This window comes from Talpa occidentalis, unplaced genomic scaffold, assembly GCF_014898055.3.
Source record: "Talpa occidentalis isolate TD23 unplaced genomic scaffold, MPIMG_talOcc4v2.1 talOcc4.318, whole genome shotgun sequence".
NCBI lineage: Eukaryota > Metazoa > Chordata > Mammalia > Eulipotyphla > Talpidae > Talpa > Talpa occidentalis.
The window spans coordinates 9772-29468 of NW_023603385.1; the positions used below are offsets into that span (position 1 = coordinate 9772).

At 71.5% G+C, this 19697-nt stretch overlaps 1 protein-coding gene across 1 annotated transcript; it reads right to left on the minus strand.

Moving 5' to 3' along the window:
• Nucleotides 1-1781: 1781 nt before the first annotated feature.
• On the minus strand, nucleotides 1782-15527 carry LOC119256577 (solute carrier family 22 member 18-like). Its single transcript, XM_037524380.1, has 10 exons — nucleotides 15384-15527; nucleotides 12812-12909; nucleotides 12275-12435; nucleotides 11843-11975; nucleotides 7169-7281; nucleotides 6733-6840; nucleotides 6553-6653; nucleotides 3653-3754; nucleotides 3397-3517; nucleotides 1782-2007 (listed from the first exon to the last, which is right to left on the minus strand). Exons 1-10 carry the CDS (start codon nucleotides 15525-15527, stop codon nucleotides 1820-1822), a joined length of 1269 nt encoding a protein of 422 aa, XP_037380277.1. The 3' UTR covers nucleotides 1782-1819.
• Nucleotides 15528-19697: the final 4170 nt, after the last annotated feature.

Sequence of the window (19697 nt, forward strand, 5' to 3'; positions counted from 1 at the left end):
CGACCCCCGTCCCCGCGGGCCCCGCGCCCGGCCGACCCCCTGTCCCCGCCGGGACCCCGCGCCCGCTGACCCCCTCTCCTCGCCGGGACCCCGCGCCCGGCCGACCCCCCTGTCCCCGCCGGGGCCCCGCTCCCGGCTGACCCCTCGTCCCCGCCGGGGCCCCGCGCCCGGCTGACCCCCCCTCCTCGTCGGGACCCCGCGCCCGGCTGACCCCCCTCTCCTCGCCGGGACCCCGCGCCCGGCTAACCCCCTGTCCCCGCCGGGGCCCCGCGCCCGGCTGACCCCCCTGTCCCCGCCGGGGCCCCGCGCGCCCGGCTGACCCCCCTCTCCCCGCCGGGGCCCGCGCGCCCGGCTGACCCTCCTCTCCTCGCCGGGACCCCGCGCCCCCGACTGACCCGCCTCTCCCCGCAGGAGCCGCGCTGGAGCCGGACGAGTCGGGACGCGCTGGACGCGGGAGCCCGGGGCGCCCGGACGGAGGGAGCGCGGGGCCGCCACCCGCCCGCCGGCCGCCCGAGGACAGGACGGAGCCGGCGCTGGGGCCGCGCGCCCGCAGGACCTTCCGCGAGCCCGGAGCCAGCCCCGCTGCGCGGGCGCCTTAAGTTATTGAGCTATCTATCTATCTATCTATCTATGTATTTATTTCCGTGGTTGCTTTTTGGCAAATCATGCTTTAATATTCTGTTTTTACGCCAGTGTGCGCGACCCGAATAAACCAGCCTTTTCTACCCCGGCGTGGCGCGGTGGTTCCTGCGGGCCCGCCCGGGAGGCGTCCTGGGGCCACCCCACCCTCGGGCCAGGAAGCGCCCGCCCCGCCCTGGCCCACTTCCCATGCGGGATCCGGGCGGGCGTGACCTGGGGTGGCGCGGCCGGGGCTTTGCCAGCCGCCCTGCTGGGACCCGGCATGTGCCCATCTGAGCTGCCCTGTCCCGCAGCCTACGGGGAGGGCCCGCGCCTCTGGCTGCCCGCCCACCCCTGGGGACCCCGGCCCGGCTGGCCAAGGCGGCCTCCTGCGGCCCTGCTGCCAGGCCGTGGGGCGCAGGCCCAGCGTGGGGCCTGCCCGGGGCGCGCGGTTGCTGTCAGGGCAGGGCGAGGCGTCCCGGCGGCAGGGGCAGCCCAACGCTGTGATGCCCACGCCCCCCCTCACGTGGGTAAATGACCTCGGACAGGGGTGAGACCAAACGTGGGCAGAATCCGGACTGAACTTTGGGGCTGGGGGGCCGGCGGGTCTGGGTCTGGGCCCCTCCAGCTGGGCCGTGGGGTGCTGGGGTTGGGGGGCCAGGCTTTAAGTCTCTTGTCAAGGCGGCCTGGGGAGAGGCCTCGGGCATCTGAGACTCTGCACTGGCCGGGACGCGGTCAGGGTGCGAGCTGGTGCCCCCGCTCGGCCGGGCTGCCCAGGTCTGCCCGCGGGCCCCCCGCACGGAGCGAGGAGGCTCTCCTCGGCCCCTTCCCAAGTCTCGAATCCGGGATTTCGGAAACGTGTCCGTCCAGGAGCGGGACCGCTGGGGAGGGTGAATGAGCGCGTTGGGCCGCGCGCTCAGCCTGGGGCTGGGGTCAACGGGGGGCAGAGCGGGGAGCCCCTCCACGCGTCTGTGGATGGATGGCGGGTGCAGGGCCCTCACAGGGGACCGAGGTGGGTGGTTTTACCCTCCCGGGAGTCCTGGGCCCCAGCCTCGTGCCCCCTCCTCCGGGCAGACTTCCGGCCTCAGAAGCTCCATCCTCCACCCAGACCCTCCCCGGCCCGGGGCCTTGGTGGGAACCCCAGAAAGCAGGCAGGAGAGGTTCCAGCGAGTTTATTGCCAGTCTGTGCCGGAGGCCGCCGTCACCGGACTTTGTCCACCTTCTGGAACGCAGGCTGCTTCCAGAGGACCAGGAGGACCAGCAAGTTAACAGCGAACTGCACGTGGCCGAAGATGGAGACACCAAACCTTCGGTACAGGAGGCCGCCGAGCGTGGGCCCCAGGGTGCGGGTCAGTGGCTGCACGGCGGCGCAGAGCCCCAGCATGGTCCCTGCGGGGCAGGTGCCGTCAGTGGGGCAGGTCCCTGGCCTGACTGTCCCTGACCCCTCCTCTGCCCCGGCTGCCTCGCCCGTGGGGCTGCTCCCTGTAGACCGCCCAGCCGCACGGGCAGGGGCCAAAACTGGGCGCTTCCGGTCGTGGGGCTGGGCCTCCTCCTGCTCTGGAAAGTTCCCAAGCACAGCAGGCGCCTGGGAAGGAGGCCACAGGTCACGGCCAGGCCCCGCCCTCCCAGGCCTGCCAGGGAGATGGCGTGAGGGGCCCCCCGTGTCCCTCCTGAGCCCCCGCCATCCCCCGCGGGGCTGGGGAGGAGCTTTGGAGGCACAGGAGGGGCCCACCTAGCTGCCTGCACCCCCTGACCCGACCCCGCACCCACACCCTGGCAGCTGAGCCCTGTGTGGGCGAGCCCGTGTGTGTGGCTGCCGACACCGCAGGCCGGGGCTCCCCCGGGCTCCCGAGCCAGCTCTCTCGGGGCTCGGAAACCCCAACCCCCATCAGGGCAGCTGGGAGCAGCCTGACAGCTCGGGGCCGGGCCGGGGCGTTTCAGAGGGCCTCTCCCATCGCCCACACGCCCTGCAGACACCAGGGAGCAATTACCGCCCCCTCTGTGGTCTGGTTCCCAGGCCGTCCTGGGAACCAGCTCCCGGCTCCTGAGCTCAAGGGCGGTGCCTCGGGCCGGCGCTAGCGACCCGGCCGGCTCCCCTTCCTCCTTCCCCGCACCTCGCCTGCCTTGTTCTCCGGCTCCCTCTCCCGACCTCCCTGGTGCCAGTCCACACCTCCAGGAAGGCCTCCAGGACCAGCCTGGCCTCCTGGGACCAGAGCCCCGGGTCCGGCAGGCCAGGGAGGCCCCGCCGCAGCCCTGGGCCAGGCCTGGCCGGGGTGCCGCCTGCTCGCCCGCCTTGGTGCGTCCCCCAGACAGGCAGGGCGCTCAGCTGCTCTGCAGCCCCGAGATTTGGGCCCTGCCGCTGGGACCATCTGCTCGCAGCCCCTGGGCCGCACGCGCCCCCTCTGGGGCAAGAGTCTGGACCCCCAGCCTGGATGGGAAACCCATAGGCCTTCGGAAAGAGACCTGGGCAGCGTCGGGGGTGGGGGGGGGGGCGTGTGGCGCTCGGCCGCGTGGCTCCTCCACTCACACCCCCGGGGGCGCACCTGAGCAGGGCAGCGTGGCGGCACGGAGGACAGCAGGCCGCATGCGCTCCCGTCCTTCTCAAGGTCAGCGGCCCCAGATCCACTCTACTCTGGTCCTGGGAGGCCAGGCTGGGCCGGGCCCACTTGGCCGGCCCACTCCCCCGCCCCTGGCCGGTGAGGTCCTGCCCTCCTTCGAGCCGGCCAGACCCGCCTGCCCTGCGCAAGCCTGGCCGGCCGGCGTGGGAGACGCGCTCACCCGTGTCGGCGGCCGAGACGGCCTTGGTCAGCATGCTGTCGGTGACCACGTGGAGGGCGCACAGGCTGAAGACCAGGCCCGGCATCAGGAGGCAGAAGTGGAAGACACTGGACATCAGCGCCTGTGGGGTGCGGCCTGGTGAAGGGGCTGCCGGGCCCACCGGGCGGGGAGGGGTCAGGGGCACCCCGGGCCGGGCAGAGGGTCGGGAGGTGAGCCCGGGGCCCTCTTTGGGGGGCGGCCGAGGGGCACTGCTCACCATGGCCAGGCCCACCAAGCAGAAGACCAGCACGCTGGCCCGCAGCAGGGCCCCCTCCGAGAAGTGTCTGCTCAGCCGCCCGATGACCAGGCCCTGGATGACCTAGGAGGGCGGGGGGGGGCACAGCTGAGACCTCCACGCTCCCTGCCCACCCCCTGACAGTGCCAGGCCCAGGGCGGGGGAGGGTGGCCCAGGTGACGGCAGGCCCCTGGGGAAGCGGGGCGGCCTGACACCCCCACACACAGGCTGCATCAGGAGGGCCGGCTCACTGCTGCCAGGCGGGCGCCCTGAGTCATTTGCAGATGCGCAGCGGGGCCCTCCGGGGGCGCGGGGTCCCTCCTCACCAACAACTCTTCCTCAGCGCCCCCTTAGGCCTGCCCATTGCACAGACTGGGGTCTGGGAGCAGAGGGGGTGGCTGGCCCGGGACCTCTGCCCGCTGGCCCCCCGCAGCCTGGCCCGGGCAGGCAGCCACTGCCACCAGGGCCACCCCGGTGTGCCCACACGCCCAGGAGCCACCACAGCAACAGCTGGCAGCCTGAGGCCAGGGGCTCCGAGCACTTTCCAAGGTCCATGGCTGGGGCAGTGGATGGTGGGGCCAGAGCACCGGTGGGTGCGGGCGAGGGCGGCAGCAGGGCCACGGTGACTCAGCAGGCTGGCCCAGCCCCGGGCGGCTCCCAGGCCGGGCGGGGTCCCTGTGCCCAGGACGGGGCTCCCCATGCCCTGGGTGGGGCCGTGCCCTGGGCGGGGCTCATGCCCTGGCCTCCTTGCCAGGCAGGCAGGAAGTGCCCTGGCCTCTGGGAGCACTCACCGCTCAGCAGGGCCCGGGCCAGAGGCCCAGCCTGGGTGCCCGCCAGACCTGCAGAACCGGACGGGCCACTCCCCTCCCACCCACCTGGCAGAACAGAGTCAACCCACAGCGCCGAGAAGGTCCTTCTTACAACCCCCCCACTTCCGGGGCCACCCTGGGGGTGCAGGGGTTCAGTCTCGGAGCTTTCAAGCTATCGCAGCCACTGGGCCAGAGTTCGGTCCCCGGCCAGGGGGCTACCCACAGGGCGCGGCAGACCCCTCCCATCTCCCCGCTGCTCCCCTCCGCAGTGGATTTCAGTGGGTGCCCCAGTTCTGCTCCCCGCTCTGTCCCTGGTGGATCCTCTCACCCCTGCATCTCTGGCCTGCACCCCAGCTCTTGTGCGCATAAAAAAAAAAAATCTTAAAAAAAAAAAAAAAAAAAAAAGGACCCTGCCTCGGGGCTCACTTCATCTTGGCTCACTTCATCGTGGTGGTGGGTCTCTCAGGGCCAGGCGGCAGGGGAGCCCGGGCCTCAGGCCAGCCGGCTCCCCCTGAGCCCTAGAAGGCCCGGACGGGCATCTCACTGGTCATTTCCCGAAACTGGAGGCGACAACACAGCAGCCACTGTCTCCCCAGCCCCCAACCAGTGGAGAGGCCCCCCAACCCCCATGGAGAGCCCCATCCTCCTGCGCCCACCCCCCCATCCTGGCCCAGGGACCCTTCAGGACCTTCCTGGAGCCCCAGCCCCCCTCGGAGGGGAGCCAAGCCCTTCCTGGCCCTCCAAACCACCCCTACCCCACCCCGGCCACTGGTGCTCCCAGCCCAGGCCCCGCCTCTTAGCCTGCAGCCCCCCCAGGCCGGGGCCCCTCCAGGGCCATTTCAGGGGGAGACTGCACCCCCCTTCTAGGTACCAGTCACCTGGTAGGTAGGTGCAGAGGAGGGGTGACCCCCTCACCCCACATCACTTGGGGCCATGCCTGGGCCCCAGGTGAAGACCAAGCGGGCGGGGGGAGCACACAGGAGGGTCTGCAGGGACCAGTGTCCTCTGTCGCTAGACCAGCCGGGCTGCCACCCCTCCCTGACTCCCAGGAGCCCCCCAAACAGGGAGCAGGGGATACTGCGGGCCCCTTGGGGCCAGGCTGCAGCCACTGCCTGGGCGGAGAGGAAACGGTTGGTGGATGCTGGCCTGCAGCGAGGGGCTCCCTGACCCTGAGAGCCAACCCCATCCCCAGGGGAGGCGCCTGGGCCCCCAGGAGTCGCCTCCCTGTGTAGGAGGGTACTCCCCGTCGCCTGGGCCCCTGTGTAGGAGTCGCCTCCCTCCCGGAGGGTGCTCCCCGTCCTGGCCCCCGCCCCTCCCCCGCTGCTCCCTTCCTAGTCATGCGGGCCCTGGCCCCAGGGGAACGGTCACCCTCCAGTGCCCCAGCCCAACCACGGGGTCCCGGCATTTGTCAGAGGAGGTCCAGGAGTCCTCCTGCTTCCGCAGCGTCCAGGCCGGGCCCCCTCGTGTGTCCAGGCCAGGCCCCACCCCGCCCCTGCAGGCAGGGAGCCCTAGACCAGGCCTCAGGGGCCCAACTCTGGGGAATTGTTCTTGTTTTGCTTCGGTCTGCTTTCCCCGACCCTCCGGCCTTCCCTGGCCCCGAGCCCGGGCCCTCTGGCCACGGGTGGGGGCCAGGCCCTCCCAGGAAGGACTAACTTAGCACCAGGGTCTGGGCCAACCCCGGGCCCCGGTCTGAGAATAGCCCTTCCAGCCGCCACCTGTCCCTGCCCCCCACGACCACCTGTCCCCACCCCCCACGACCGGTGTAGACGCCCAGAGGGGCAGGGTTGGGCTTGACCTTGTGCTGGGTCCAGGGGGCTGGCTGACAGGACGCTGCCCCCTCAAACTGCTTCCAGGGCACCCCTGGACCCAAGTTGCCAGATGCAGGGTACCCCACAAAGACAGCAGGGTGCGGGGTGACAGCCCCTTAGGATCCTGACGTCCCTGCGAGCCTCTCCCGCCCAAGGCCAGGAGCCCTGGTGGACGCTGGCATGACCCTGAGCCTGAGGGGTGCGGAGGTGGGTAACGGGGAAGGCGGGAGTGCAGGGACCCTCGCCCCGCGTGCGGCACACTCACCATCTGGAGCACCCCGAAGAAGGACCCGAGGTAGCCAGCCTGGGCGGCCCCCAGCTGGAAGAAGTCCATGGAGATGATGGAGAACATGACCATGAAGAGCCCTGGGGGGGCAGGAGGTCAGGGGAGCAGCCCGGCGGGGGGGAGGGGCCCTGGCACAGCCCCCGCCCGGGCCGGGCTCACCTGAGGGGAAGCTGGACACCACCTTGACCAGGAACACCGGCAGCACGCCGGGCAGCAGCAGCAGGCGGGTGATGGCCTTCAGGTCAAAGACGCTGGCCCTGCCCCCCCCTGGGCCGCGGGGGGCCGTCAGAGCCACGGAGGCCGCAGGCCCCGGGGCGGGCATCTGTGCCCCCCGCCCTGCTGGTGGTCGGGGCCTCCGAGCTGGGCTCCTCTGTCCGGTCCCCCCGCTGCTTCTGCCGCAGCCTCCCTGGGCCTCCAGCCCCAGGGGTCAGTCCCAGGCAGAGGCCCAGGGCCGCTCTGGCCGCACACGCGGTGGGCGCCGGTCCCTGCAGGGCGTCAGGGAGCCCAGCCCGAGGCCCGGGTGCCGGCTGGTGGCCGCGGAGGGCCCGCGCCTCGCCCTGGCGTCTGGGGGCTGGGGGCGTGCCTGGGGGCTCACCTGGTGGGGCCGCCGGGGCCTGCGCCCCTTTGGTGCTGGCGGGGATGCAGGTGACGCTGAGGACGGCGCCCAGGAGGTTGGCCACGAAGGCCAGCAAGGCAGGACACTGAACCCTGGGGCGACAGGGGGGGCGACCGGGGCTCGGTCCAGGGCCCGGGACCACCCGCCTGCGCCTCTGGTCACACGGAGGCCCCGACGGCGGGGAGCGGCTCACGCCTGTCCGCACGGGCCGGGGCCGGGGCCGCGGGGACACGTCTTGGCGGCCGCGCAAGGAGTGGATGAAACGCGCGTCCGGGCAGCGGCCCAGCGGCGCGAGAACCGGGCCGGGGACGCCCCAGGCAGTGCTGGGGGTGGGCGTGGGGTCTCCCAGGAGCAGCGTTCTGGGGGGCACGGAGGTGGGGCTGCCCTGCTGCCCCAGGGCCCCTCTGCTTTGCTGGGCCTGGGGGGACTTCGGCGCCTGAAGGCCGATCCCGCCGGCCTCCTCCTGCCGCTCCGCCCTGGCCCGGCGCTTTCTCTTCTGGGGAAGCGTTTTTCCGCCGTGAGTCACCCCAGGAACCTGGGCCCTCGAGCCCCTGAAGGGAGGCCCCGGGCGGCCGCTGTGCCCGTCACCTCCTCCCGCGGCTGTGCCCCACCGGGCCGCCCCCGAGCCGCCCAGGGGGAGACTCCCGTGCCCGGGGCCTGGCCCGCCTCCCGCGGGCACCCTGTCCTCTGAGAAGGGCCGCTGGGCCGGGAGGGCCCCCAGGCGGTGAGCAAGGCCCTCCCAGGGACAGCCCCGGACCTCGCCTGAGCCCCAAATCCAGGAGACCCCCCTGCACTTGTAACCGGGCCCGCCCCACGCTGTCCTGGGTCCTCCCGGGCGTTCGAGGAAGGCTCCGCGGGCCCGCGCCTCGGCAGCGGGGGGAGCCGCACGCAGAGCTCCAGGGAGACGCGGGCGGAGGCCCCGGGCGGGCCCCCCGTCGCCCTCACTGCGCAGGTGGGGACCCCTGGGCTCGCGTGGGCTCGGGGGAGCTGGCACTGCACGACCTGTGCTGCCCCCCCCCGCCCCCGTCGCTGACCCTCCCGGTCCCCGGCCCAGGGCGCTGCCTGGTCAGCTCTCTGGCCCCGGGCGTCCCTTGCCTGGCGGGCTGGAGGGTCCGGCCCAGCAGAGGGTCGGGCGCAGCCCCACAGCCCCCCGGCCGCGGGAAAGGCCTGTGACGCGAGCAGGGCAGCAGGGGCAGGACGGGCCCCCAGAGGCCGCACGTCACTGCCCCGGGCCGGGCCGGCAGAAACAAAACCTGCTTTCTTTGCCACATGCCCGGAAATGTGTGGGTGCAGAGGCGGCCACTTAGAGGCTATTTTGGGGGGCTGGTGACCAGCCAGGGTGGGTGGCAGGGAGCCAAGCCCCTTGCCTTACTCGCGCCCATCTCTTGGCTCATGCCAGGGAACAGACAGGCACAGGACCCTGGGGGGCCTGGGCGGGTGTCGGGGCCCGCATGTCCCCCAGGGGAAGTGGGGTGTCGTCCCCACTCCATGCTTTCTCTGCTGCCCCCGGGACAAGCTGCCAAAGAGGAAGGGAAATGGCGGGCAGCGCAGGGGCTTCCTCAGCCTGTGCCCCCACCCGGCCCGCCCGGCCCCCGAGCTCGGCCACGTGCGGCGCCCTTGCCAAGCTGCGCCAGGCTGTCCGGCCTCCGGTGCTGTCCCTTGCCCGACGGGTGAGTCACCGCTGCCCGGGGACTGTCCTCGCAGCCCCAGTAGCTGCTCATTAACTGGCGGGGAAGCTGGGGTGTCGCCGCCGGAAACCTGCCAGCGGGATAAGAGCTTCCTGCTCCCTCGCCCAGACCAAAGGGCCCCGATAAGGTCCGCCCGGGCCTGCAGATAAGAGGCGGCAAAGGCTCTGTCTGCTGAGTCACCGAGGCCGGGCGCGGGTGGGCCACTGGCCGGCCAGCTGATGCCCGGGGCTCGCCCGGGGACACCCGGAACCAGAGGCACCCACCCTCCTCAAGGCAGGCAGCGGACGCTTCCCCAGCCCAGAACCCCAATTCTCCAGGCGCATGCGGGGGCCTGCCGAGGGCGTCTGCCCCCATCCAGACCCTCTGGGAGGGCAGAGCCCTTGGGTGCCGGCCACCCGCAGGTGCACCCAGGACGCGCAGGTGGCCGGGGCCTCGGCACTCGGGGGTGGTGGTGGGCGACAGCCCCAGCACCTGACAGCCGGCTCCCCACGCCAGCCCCGGCTGCCTGGGCTCCTGGCCCCCCGCTGCGCCGCAGCTGGCCCTCCGCTAAGTGACTCAGGGCCCGGCCGGCCTCGTGGGAGTGGCTCCCGGCCCGAGCTCAAGCGGGCCCAGGCCAGTTAGACCGGTGCCCGGCCCAGCTGCCAAGGCCACTTCCTTCCTCCACCTGCTCCAGGCAGCTGGGGCAGTGCAGGGCTGTCTCGGGGTTCGGGCATGGGGAGGCGGGTGTAGGGGGTGGCGGCTGAGGAGACCTGCTGTATGCAAGGGGAAGGGCCGCTGGGGTGCAGGGGTCCCGTCTCGCCCACCCTGTGCCTGGAGTGGCAGGAGGCCAACGAGGGGAGCGGGCGCTGGCCTCGCCGTGGGGCGCTGGGCCGGAGCCGGCTCTCCTGGGCCTGCGAGCTCCTGGGGAGCCTCACCCTCTGCAGCACCTCAGCTTCCCCATTCATCAAAGGAGAGGCGAGGTTACAAAGCACCTCAGACCTCAGTGAGAGGCAGGAAGCTGATGGAATGTTCTGGGGGGCAGGGCAGGAGTGGAGGTGATCTCGGGGTTCTGGGAGAGGGAAGTGAGCGGTGCCTTCTGGGTCAGCAGCTGGAGGAGGAAGAGGCAGGAGTGGGCATCAGCGGTGTGTGTGGTGTGTGTGTGGTGTATGGGTGGTGTGGCGTGTGGTGTGTGATGTGGTGTGTGGTGTGTGTGCGTGGTGTGTGTGTGGTGTGTGTGGTATGTGTGTGTGGTGTGTGTGGTATGTGTGTGTGGTGTGTGCATGGTGTGTGTGGTGTATGCGTGGTGTGTGCATGGTGTGTGCATGGTGTGTGCGTGGTGTGTGTGGGGTGTGTGAGGTGTGTGTATGGTGCGCATGGTGTGTGTGGTGTGTGTGATGTGTGTGAAGTGTGTGTGTGGTGTGTGTGGTATGTGTGCGGGGTGCATGTGGTGTGTGTGTGTGGTGTGTGAGGTGTGTGTGGGGTGTGAGGTATGGGGTTTGTGGGGTGTGAGGTGTGTGTCTGTGTGTGTTGTGTGTAGGACGTCTCCCCTCACCCGCAGGCCCAGAGCACTGATGGAGGCGGCTCCCTGCCGGCTGCCCTGTCAGGGTGGATGTGACTGGATGAGGCACAGGTTGTGGGCTGGGGGGTTCCCGTGTCTGGGGGCAGATATGGAATGGGGGGCGGGTGGTTCTGGGGGCTCCCTGCCTGCCTGCCTCTCTTCCCCTGCGAGTGACCCTCCTGTGGACGCCCCTCCTGTGGACGCCCCTCCCGTGGACGCCCCTCCCGTGGACGCCCCTCCTGTGGACGCCCCTCCTGTGGACGCCCCTCCCGTGGACGCCCCTCCTGTGGACGCCCCTCCTGTGGACGCCCTGCTCACAGGGCCCGAGGCCCAGCCCCCAGTCCTGCTCCCCCGCAGAGACGAGCACGGGGGCTGCAGGAGCCGCGGGGGAGCAGGACTGGCCGCTGTGCCCCGACCCCTCCCTGGGGCTTGGCCAGCACCTCCTGCCTCTGCCACCGCAGGCTGGTCGGGGGCCCTCGGGGGTCCGGGCACGGGCTGGCAGGCACGCAGGACGAGGGCTGGCCAGCCTCTCCCTGGCCCGCGGAGGGCACCCGGGCTGGCCCCGGGCGGGCAGGCGACCACCCGCGCAGGCGTCCGCCAGGCGGGGCAGGGGCCTGTGACCGCACCAAGGCCCGGCGTCCGCCAGGGCGCAAGGCGCGGGGCCCACCCCGGTGAGGAGGCCGCTGGGAGTGGGCGCTGGGCCTTTCCCCAGGGGGTGCGCGGGGGGCACTCTGGGGCGCCGGCTCCCAGTCTGGGGGGGGCCAGATGGCCTGGCCAGGTGGGGTCTCAGCGCGGGGCGACGGCGCCCCCTGCCGGCCGCGCCGCCTTCGGCCCCACTGAGGGCCCGCCGCCCCGCCCACCCGGTGGCCCCGCCCAGGCCCCCCGCCCACCCAGTGGCTCCGCCCCGCCCACCAGCTGGCCCCGCCCACACGGCCCGCCCGCCCCGTCGCCCCGCCCCGCCGCCCGCCCACCCGGTCGCCCCGCCCCCGCCGGCCAGCCCGCCCCGCCGCTGGGCACCCCCGCCGGCTCCCAGTCCCTGAAGGCCCCGACACCCCCAGCCACTGCCCACCCCGCTCGCCGCAACCGCTCCCCCGAACTCTGGCCCGACCCGGGCACCCGCTCCCCGCCCCTCTCCGTGCCGGCCCCGCCCCTCCAAACTAGGCCCCGCCCCTCCCGTCCCCGCCCACCCTCCCCGCGGGCCCCGCCCTTCAAGCCAGGCCCCGCCCCTCCCGTCCCCGCCCACCCTCCCCGCGGGCCCCGCCCACCCCAGCTGGCTCCGCGAGCAGGCGGGACGGCGAGGCGCAGAGCGGGGCTGGGGCCGGGCCGAGGCCTGAGCTGCAGCCGCGCGTGACCCACCAGCCCGACCGCGCTGACGGCGCCCGCGCCCTGCCTCGCCGGCGCTCCAGGGGCACGTGCCCCGCCCCTCACCCGCACGAGGTGCTGAGGGTCCCGCCCAGCAGGGAGCCGAGGATGACGCCCACGCCGAAGCACAGGCCGAGCCGGCCCAGGGCCGAGGGGCGCTCCTCCGGCGTCGTCAGGTCGGTGACCACCATCTGGGCGGCTGGGGGCGGAGGGGGGCTGAGGGTGCGGCCTGCGGGGCCCCCACCACTACCTGGCCCGACCCCATAGGTCACGTCCCCTGCACGAGACTGGAAGGCCAGCAGCACGCGCCCCTCCGGCCCTGCTCCCCGAGCCCCATCACTTTTCTGACCTGCCCCCACCTGGCCAGGCCCCACACCACCCCCCCGGCGCCCTGACCTAGACCAGCACCCGGAGGCCCCCTCCTGCCCCTGACTCAGGCCGGCCCGGCAGCCCCCACCCCGCTGCCCGCCCGCCCTCCGCGGGCGCCCGCCTGCCTACCTGGCAGCGTGTGCATGAACACCGAGGGCAGGCGGGAGGCGAAGAGCAAGGGCACGCCGGGGAGGGCCGGGCTGCAGGCGGCCACCAGGAGCAGGTAGAGCGCTGAGGCCGCCAGGAAGGACAGCGTGAAGGCAGCCCGCGCCCCCCGCTGGTCCGCGAACCTGGGGGCCACACCGGGAGCTCACAGTGGACCCGTGATGCCCATTCTGGCACTGCCCGGGAGCCGGGCCCACGGCCCACAGCCTGGCCAGGGAGGTGGCTGTGAGGATGGTGGGGCCCAGAATGGCTTTGCTTTTCATCGCTGGCGGGACCCCAGCTCTGGGGGGGGCGCACTGGGCTCCTCACCAGTGAAACCTCCCTCTGGATGTTGTGGGTGGGGGTGCCTGGGGCAGGGTGGCCAAAGCTTTCTCCCCAGGGCCTCAGAGGGCCTGGGAGCTGCCGCCACCCCAGTGGGGCCCAGTGTGAGGCCCAGCAACCTGGCATGACCCCGCCCATGGCCCTTGAGGGGCCAGGGCCCCAGCCTGCCCCTGCACATACCTGCCAAACACAGGGCCCCCCAGCAGCTGAAGCACGCCAAAGGTGGTCTGCAGGTAGCTGAAGGCCATAGAGTCCAGGCCCAGACTCCGGGACAGGTACTGCAACACAGGGGGGCAGTGGGTAGGACCCCAGGATCCAGAACCTGGGGTTCTTGGCAGCCATGCACCGGGGACTTGGCTGCTGGAGGCCTGAGTGGGAGGTCAAGGCAGTGACCAGGGTCCCTGCAGAAAGCCCAAGGAGTCAAGGACCCCTGTCTATCTTGGGGCCCCAGTGGCCCGGCTGCTCCTTCCTGACCCTGGCCTCTGAGTTCCTCTCCCGCCTTCCAGAGACCCCACTTTTGAGGGCTTGACTGTGCCCCCAGTAAAAGATGTCACCTTCAAGACTCAGACTGAGCCCGCACAGAGGCCACGAGGGGGGCCCAAGTGTGGCCAGTGGCCTGTGTCAGTCCCTGAGGGGAGCCCATGGGGAGGGACAGAGGCAGGGGTGGGAGGGAGGTGGGCACAGCCCAGGACAGGATGTCACGGAACACCCTCAGAGGCAGGCCTGGGCACCCAGCATCCCTTGGGCTCCGCAGGGAGGCTGGCCACCCAGGACTTCGGCCTCGGCGTGCAACCGGAACTCGTGCTGTGTGTTGCTCTGTGCTGAAAGGAATTCCCCTCCGAGGCTCCCTGGTCTTTCACTTCCCTTGCTCCTCCCCAGGAGAGGGGCAGACCTCCTCCTCCAGGAAGCCAGCAGGCCCTCTCCCTGCCCACCGGGAGCCTATCCTGCTCTACCCCACCTTCTCTCCCTCAAAGGCTGCCTCCAGCCTCCTGCCAGCCCAGGCTGCCTGCTGCCGTGGCTGGTGGGCTTGGGCCGGGCCATTCTGTGGGTCCAGGCAGACCCCCAGGCCCAGGCTGCTCAGGAGATTCCTGGGGAACTTTGGAAAGTGCCCAGCCCTCCTAGACCAGACAGAGAAGGACCCGTGGGGCTCTGGGGGCTCCCAGAGGACTGGGCGCTCTTGTCTGCGGGGGTGTGGGGGGTGAGGCTCTGTGGGCCTGTTTTTTTAAAAAGATTTATTTATTTGGGGCCTCCCTGGTGGTGCAAGGGGTTAAACACCACATTATGAAGCAATCTGCAGCCTCTGCGGCAGGGAGATTCCCACATGGCGCAGCAGAGCTCCCGTGACTCGCCCGCTGCTCCCCTCAGCAGTGTGTTTCGTCAGTCTGCCTGTTCTGTTCCCCACTCTGTCTCTGGTGAATCCTCTCACCCCTGCACCTCTGCCCTGTACCCCAGCTTGTATGCATAAATACATAAATCTTAAAAAAAAATTCCTTAAAAAATATTGATGCACACAAGAGCTGGGGTGCAGGCCAGAGGTGTGGAGTGAGAGGACTCCCCAGAGACAGAACGGGGAGCAGAGCAGGCAGATCCACTGAAACACCCGGCTGAGGGGAGCAGCGGGGAGACAGAAGTGCCCTGTGGGTCACTCCCCGGCCGGGGATCGCACGCGTGCTGGCACACAGCCTCACAGTGCTGCGTCTTAATCCCTTGCACCGGGAGGGAGGCCCCAAGGGGTTGCTGAGTGACTAAACAAGGGCAGGAAGTGTAACAGTGGAATCTCCCAGGAGAGGGAGGTCCCAGGTTCACTGCCAAGGAAGGGAGGAGCTGGGGGGGAGGGGAAGAAGCAAAAAGAAGGGGAGAAGGACCGAGAAAGGGGCAGAGCCAGACAGGAGCCCTGGAGGAGGCACGTGGGGCAGAGACGCAGGACGAGGCGCCGGTTCTCCGCCTGGGGCTCGTGCAGGGACCCCTGGGATGTGGTGAGGGACGTGGGGAGGCGAGGGGGGGCCTTTGTCTTGACTTGCACTTTGATTCTGCTCCTTCCCTCCCAGGCCTGCCTGGCCCCCGCCCTCTCCTGTGGGTCCCCACGGCAGGCGCCCTAGGCCGGGGCAGGCTCTCGGCCTCCGCTGCCCTGCTCTGGGCGGCCCCTGGGTGTTGGGGACCCTACCCCTTCTCTGCTCCCTCTCGCACGCCACCTGTATTAAAGTTATGTTCCACGGAAGGCCCATGTGCTCGGCGGGTGTCTTTCTGCAGTGGATGGCAGGGCCTATTTAGAGTTAGGGGGTCCAGGGTGCCCCACATTCTGCCTGCTAACAGAAGGATGGGGGTGGGGGCGGTGATTGGATGGTGGGCAGAGTTCCAGAGGAGGGGAGAGGGTCCCCCTTAGCCCTGGGGGGATGAGAGAAGGCGGGGTGCAGGGTGTGGGGGTGGTGCATGGGCATGACTGACGAGCAGAACTAGGGTGCAGGGAGGTGTTGCAGGTAGCAGGCGGGTGTCAGGGAGCCCCATCCAAGGAGGAGCCCTGCGGGAGGCCCACGTGCAGGGAGGAGGTGAACTGAGCAGGTGTTGGGGGCACCTCGGGCAAAGGTCCCCCCGGGGGGAGCCACAGCAGTCGAGGGGGAGAGGTATGGCCAGGGCCCCTCAACGTGCTAAGCTCCAGGGTGCAAGGGACTCTGGACCGGAGGGCCCCACTCCCCTGGGCCAAAGGGAGATGTGGGCTCCGGGCCCCCGCTGGGCGGCTGCGGGGGGCACTCACCGGCAGGGTGGAGAACTGCATGAAGAGGCAGGTGAGCTCCAGGCCGGCCAGCACGTAGGTGAGCAGGACGACCCGGGGCCGGCCCAGTGCGCCCAGCCCGCCGGGGGACAGGCCCTGGCTCCTGGGGGCCCTGGCTCCCTGCATGCTGGCAGGTGGCGCCGGGACACAGGCGGGAGCCCAGCGGAGGCGGGCGGGGAGGGCGAGGGCCGGGGCTAAAGTCCCGCTGCTCCGGGGAGGGTGCTGAGTCACCCGAGGGGGCGGGGGCCCTGTCACGCTGGAGCTGGCCCGTGGGAGAGGCCAGGGTGCAGGAACCAGCCCGGTGGCTTCTCCAGCCCCTGTCGGGGCCTAGCAGGGAGCGCCAGGGGGCCCAGCTCTCCCTGACCAACAGGTCCCGGGCACCCGGGCGCAGGGACGCGCCCCCCAGCCGGCCGGTGCAGGCCTGTCTCACACAGAGGCATCGGCACCCGTTAGGGGGAGACTCGGGTGCCGCGCGGCTGGTGGGTGCTGGGCAGGTAGGTGCGCTGCAGACCTGGTGGGGGGGGAGCTTCAGGAGGCGTCTGGGGGGCGCAGAGCAGCCGGCACCCCCAGCGCAGCAGCCCTGATTTCGCCCAGAGGAGCTTCCTGAGCTGTGGCCAGACTAACAAGGGACGGGAGGGCTGTGCCGAGGGCGTCCCCTAGCCCTGGGCTCCCGGGACAGTGAGGGGGCCTAGCCACGCCACTGCCCTCCTGGCGGCGTGCCGGAGGCTGGGCCGGCTGAGGTGGCGCCGCCCTCCCTGCTTGCGGGGGGAGGGTGCGGGGGGGGGCGAGGGGGGAGGGGACGGAGCTCCGGGGCCTGCCCTCCAGGCCAGCTTGGGCACTGGTGTGGTGCGGGGCGCCCTCGGGGGGCGGGTGCGGGGCCGGCCCTTCCGGGTCTGGGCTCAGCACCGCCCTCGCGCAGGCCTGAGACTCGGCTGCCCCGGGGCCTGGGGGATAGGCCTCCCCGGGGTGTCCCGAGACTTGGCTCTTCCAGCGGTGATCTGGACTCCGGCCTGGGGGGGCACGGGGACTCCTGGGGTGAGCTCCAGCCGTGCCCCCCACCTACTGGACGCCCGGCAGGGCCAGCTTCCCACTGTCGCGGGGTGGAGCCCAAAACGCTCCGGCGTTCCCGCCTCCCTCCCTGCTCTGGGCCACTGGCCTCTTCAGTGGTTCCCCCTGCTGGGGGGCGCTGGCCTGGGGGGGGGGAGGAGAGGACGAGCAGGAGGGGGGTCGCCCAGCTGGGCCCCTGCCCGGGGTCTGCACAGGGCCGGGGAGGAGCCCAGAACATTTCCAAGAACAGCTCCTGGCCGCCCGCCCCCAGGCCCGGAGGCTGTTGGGAGTGGCTGAGATGCCAACTTCCCCATCTCGCACTGCCCTGGGGCCACCAGACACCCGCTATCTGCAGGACCCAAGACCTCAAGCTGGCACCTGGGGAGCCCACGGACTCCCACAACTCCCCAGAGAAGCGAGCAGATGGGGGGCCAGGACTCAGCTGCCCACTCCCAGCCCAGCAGCGGAGCCACAGCCCCAAGTCAGCTGCAGTGGAGAGAAAGCAGGGAGCACCCCCGGCTTGCAGGCCGTGGGGACCCAGCGCCTCAGCAGTGCCCAGGGTGGGCAGGCCAAGGTCCAGGCAGTTAGGGAGCCCCGGAGCAGCCGTGGGGGCCTTGCAGGAGGCCCCACACGGTGGCCTGTTCTCCCGTGCGAAGGGGACTTGCGTCTGCGCCTGAGCCTGGAGGACGACCCCATCCGCTCCCTGCCAGACTCGGGAGACCCTGGGCCCGAGCGGGGACCCCGAGCCCCAGCCGGGGCCGGAGGGTGGCAGGGAGATGGGTGCGGGAGGCAGGCAGTCTCAGTCTCAGAGCCAGGACTGGGGAGAACTGGGGTCCAGGAGCTCTGATCCATTGGGGGTGCAGGGACGGGACAGTGCTCACGAGGTGCCAGGCCCTCAGGGCTCCCGGCTGCTTGGCTCCAACCTGGCCAGGGGCTTGGAGCTTCATGGCTCCTGGGAGGGTGGGAGAGTGAAAAGGCAGGAGGACTGGCCGGGGCGGCAGGGGAGGGGGGAGCAGGCCCCGGAGGCCAGGGCCAGGGCGCTCTGGAGGGGCTGGCCCCCCTCCCTCCCCCGGGGGCGCCAGGCCTGCGGCAGGGGACTGGCAGGAGCAGGAAGCGATCCACCTGGTCTGAGGGTTTGTCCCCACCTGGCTCCAGGCGGGCCGGAGCCTGCTGGTCCCAAACAGCACGGGACAGCGGAAGGCGGGGCCCCCGGGCCTTGGAGTCGCCCCGTCTCCCATCAGGGCAGGCAGCTCCAGCTGGGGCCTGTGTCACCGCCTCGTGCACTGGGCCCTGGGCCAGCACCTCCTGCCCTCAGGGCCACTGCCAGCCCGGGGCTCTCCGGGAGACCCGCCTCCCAGGCCGGTGGAGGCTGGCGGCGTCTGGAGCCGGGCCGGGCGGGGGCTTCTCAGCGGCGGGGCCGCCGCCTGTGCTGTCTTAAGGACGAGCGCAAACTGGCAGGGCAGGGAGGGCAAGCGGGCCAGAGGGCACAGCAAGGACGGAGGCCGAGCTTGGGGTCCTCGGGAAGCCCAGGAACCCTGAACGGAGGAGACAGAGCCTTGTGGTGGGTGAGGGGGCAGGGGAGGGGTGGGCGCTGATTCTGGGGTCGCAGGAAGGCCTTGCGGAGCCCGAGGGCTGGAATGAGGGTTTGGGGGGCGCGGGGTCCTCGGGTTCCTCTGGGAAAGGCCTCCCCAGCGCTCCTGTTTCGGCGGCAGGCGGCGAGGCTCCCCGGGGAGCTTCTCCAGGAGGCGAGGGCGGGTTTACCAGGGAAAGGGGCAGAGAGGGAAAGACACTTGCGCAGACACCTGCGGGCAGGAGGGGCTGCCCCAGAGGGGGGGGTTTGCGGAGAGAGGCCTGCGTGGCCGCGGCGGGGGCCTGAGGAGAGCTGCGCTGCCGAGGAGGCCCGTGAGGAGAAGCCCCGGCAGGCGCAGGGCAGGCAGGCAGGAGGCCGCTGCCCTGCGGAGGGAGAGAGCCGGTGAGAAGAGGCACCTGCACAGGCCCGGGGCGCAGAGGGGGCGCTGCCCCGAGCCTGCGCCGATGGGGTCCTCTTCTCCTTGGGAGGGGCCGCTCCTGTGAGCCTTCAGCGCGTGCTGACGTGGGATACCCTGGCCAAACCAGGAAGGGACCACGGGTTCCAGGAGGGACCCGATCTCCATGTCTTCCCCTCAGGCCTGTGCGCCGCTCCCTGGAGCATCTGACCCGGCTTGGGCCCTAAGCCCTGTGACACGCCTGGCGCCTGAGGGTCCGACCTCTGCAGCTGGGCGACTCCCCCCTGCCCCCACCTCCTTGTGAGTCGGGTCCTGTCTAGTCTTTCTATTCTTGTCCTCCATCAACTGGAAGGGGAGGGGCGGGGCGTGCCCCCGCCGAGGGTGGCACCAGCTGAAGCCTGTTGGCGGGTGAGACGGAGCTGGAGGGTCCCCACACACGCCGGCTGCCTGGGCGTCTGCTGGTGATGGGCCATGGGACGCCAGCCTCATCGAACCCATAAACTTAGCGAGCACCTACTGCCTCCCCAGGAAGAAGCCGGGACACCACGTGGGCGCCCTTGGCCCTCTGTGGGTCCGTGGGCCCCCCAAGCCTGCCCTAGACGCAGCCCCCACCCCCAACGTGTGGCCGCGCAAAGTCGTCAATAAACTCGCCTGACCGGGCCTCTGCCGAGATCTGTCTGGAGGGCAGGGACCCCGCCCGGCCCCGCGCGAGCCCGTCCTGTGCCCACCTGCGTGCGTGCGCAGGGCTGGTGCCCGCGGGCTGCGGGCCAGGGCAGCACGGCCTGCCTGGGGGCCTGGGAGGGGCCTTGGCTCCTGTGGCAGGGGGAGGCTTGGCTGGGAGGGGAGGGTGTGCGCACCTGGGGAAGCGCCCACCCCTACAGCCAGGGCCAGGGCCAGAGAGCCCGGAGGGCGCCTGAGGAGGTGTGGGGGAGGTGGGGGGACCCGGGGGGGGGCCGCCCTTGCCCTCGGTGCCTTGCCACGCAGGGGTGGGGGAGCAGCGAGGTGGGGGTGCGGGTCAGCCCTGGGGTCTGGCCTGGACAAGAGGGGCCCGGAAGTGGGTTGGTGAGGGGTTTCGTGGGAAGCCCTTGGCACCGGAGGATTCCCGGGGGGCCACCTCCCGCGTCTCTTCTCCAGGGACCCTGTGGGGGGGAGGGAGGGAGGCGGCCTGCGGGGTCCGGCAGTCCCTGCGGGTGTGGTGTCAGGCCTCGGCCGGCAGAGGGCGCGCGGAGCCCACGGCAGCTCCAGGCCGGGCTCCTGGCCTCTC

Excerpts from the sequence above, each read along its gene's own strand:
- LOC119256577 (XM_037524380.1), bottom strand. The coding sequence starts at position 15,527 with ATGCAGGGAGCCAGGGCCCCCAGGAGCCAGGGCCTGTCCCCCGGCGGG. Across the intron at positions 6,654-6,732 it reads GGTGTCCAGCTTCCCCTCAG|GGCTCTTCATGGTCATGTTC; the intron begins GTGAGCCCGGCC and ends CTGCCCCCCCAG. Across the intron at positions 3,755-6,552 it reads TCTTCGGGGTGCTCCAGATG|GTCATCCAGGGCCTGGTCAT; the intron begins GTGAGTGTGCCG and ends CCGCCCTCCTAG.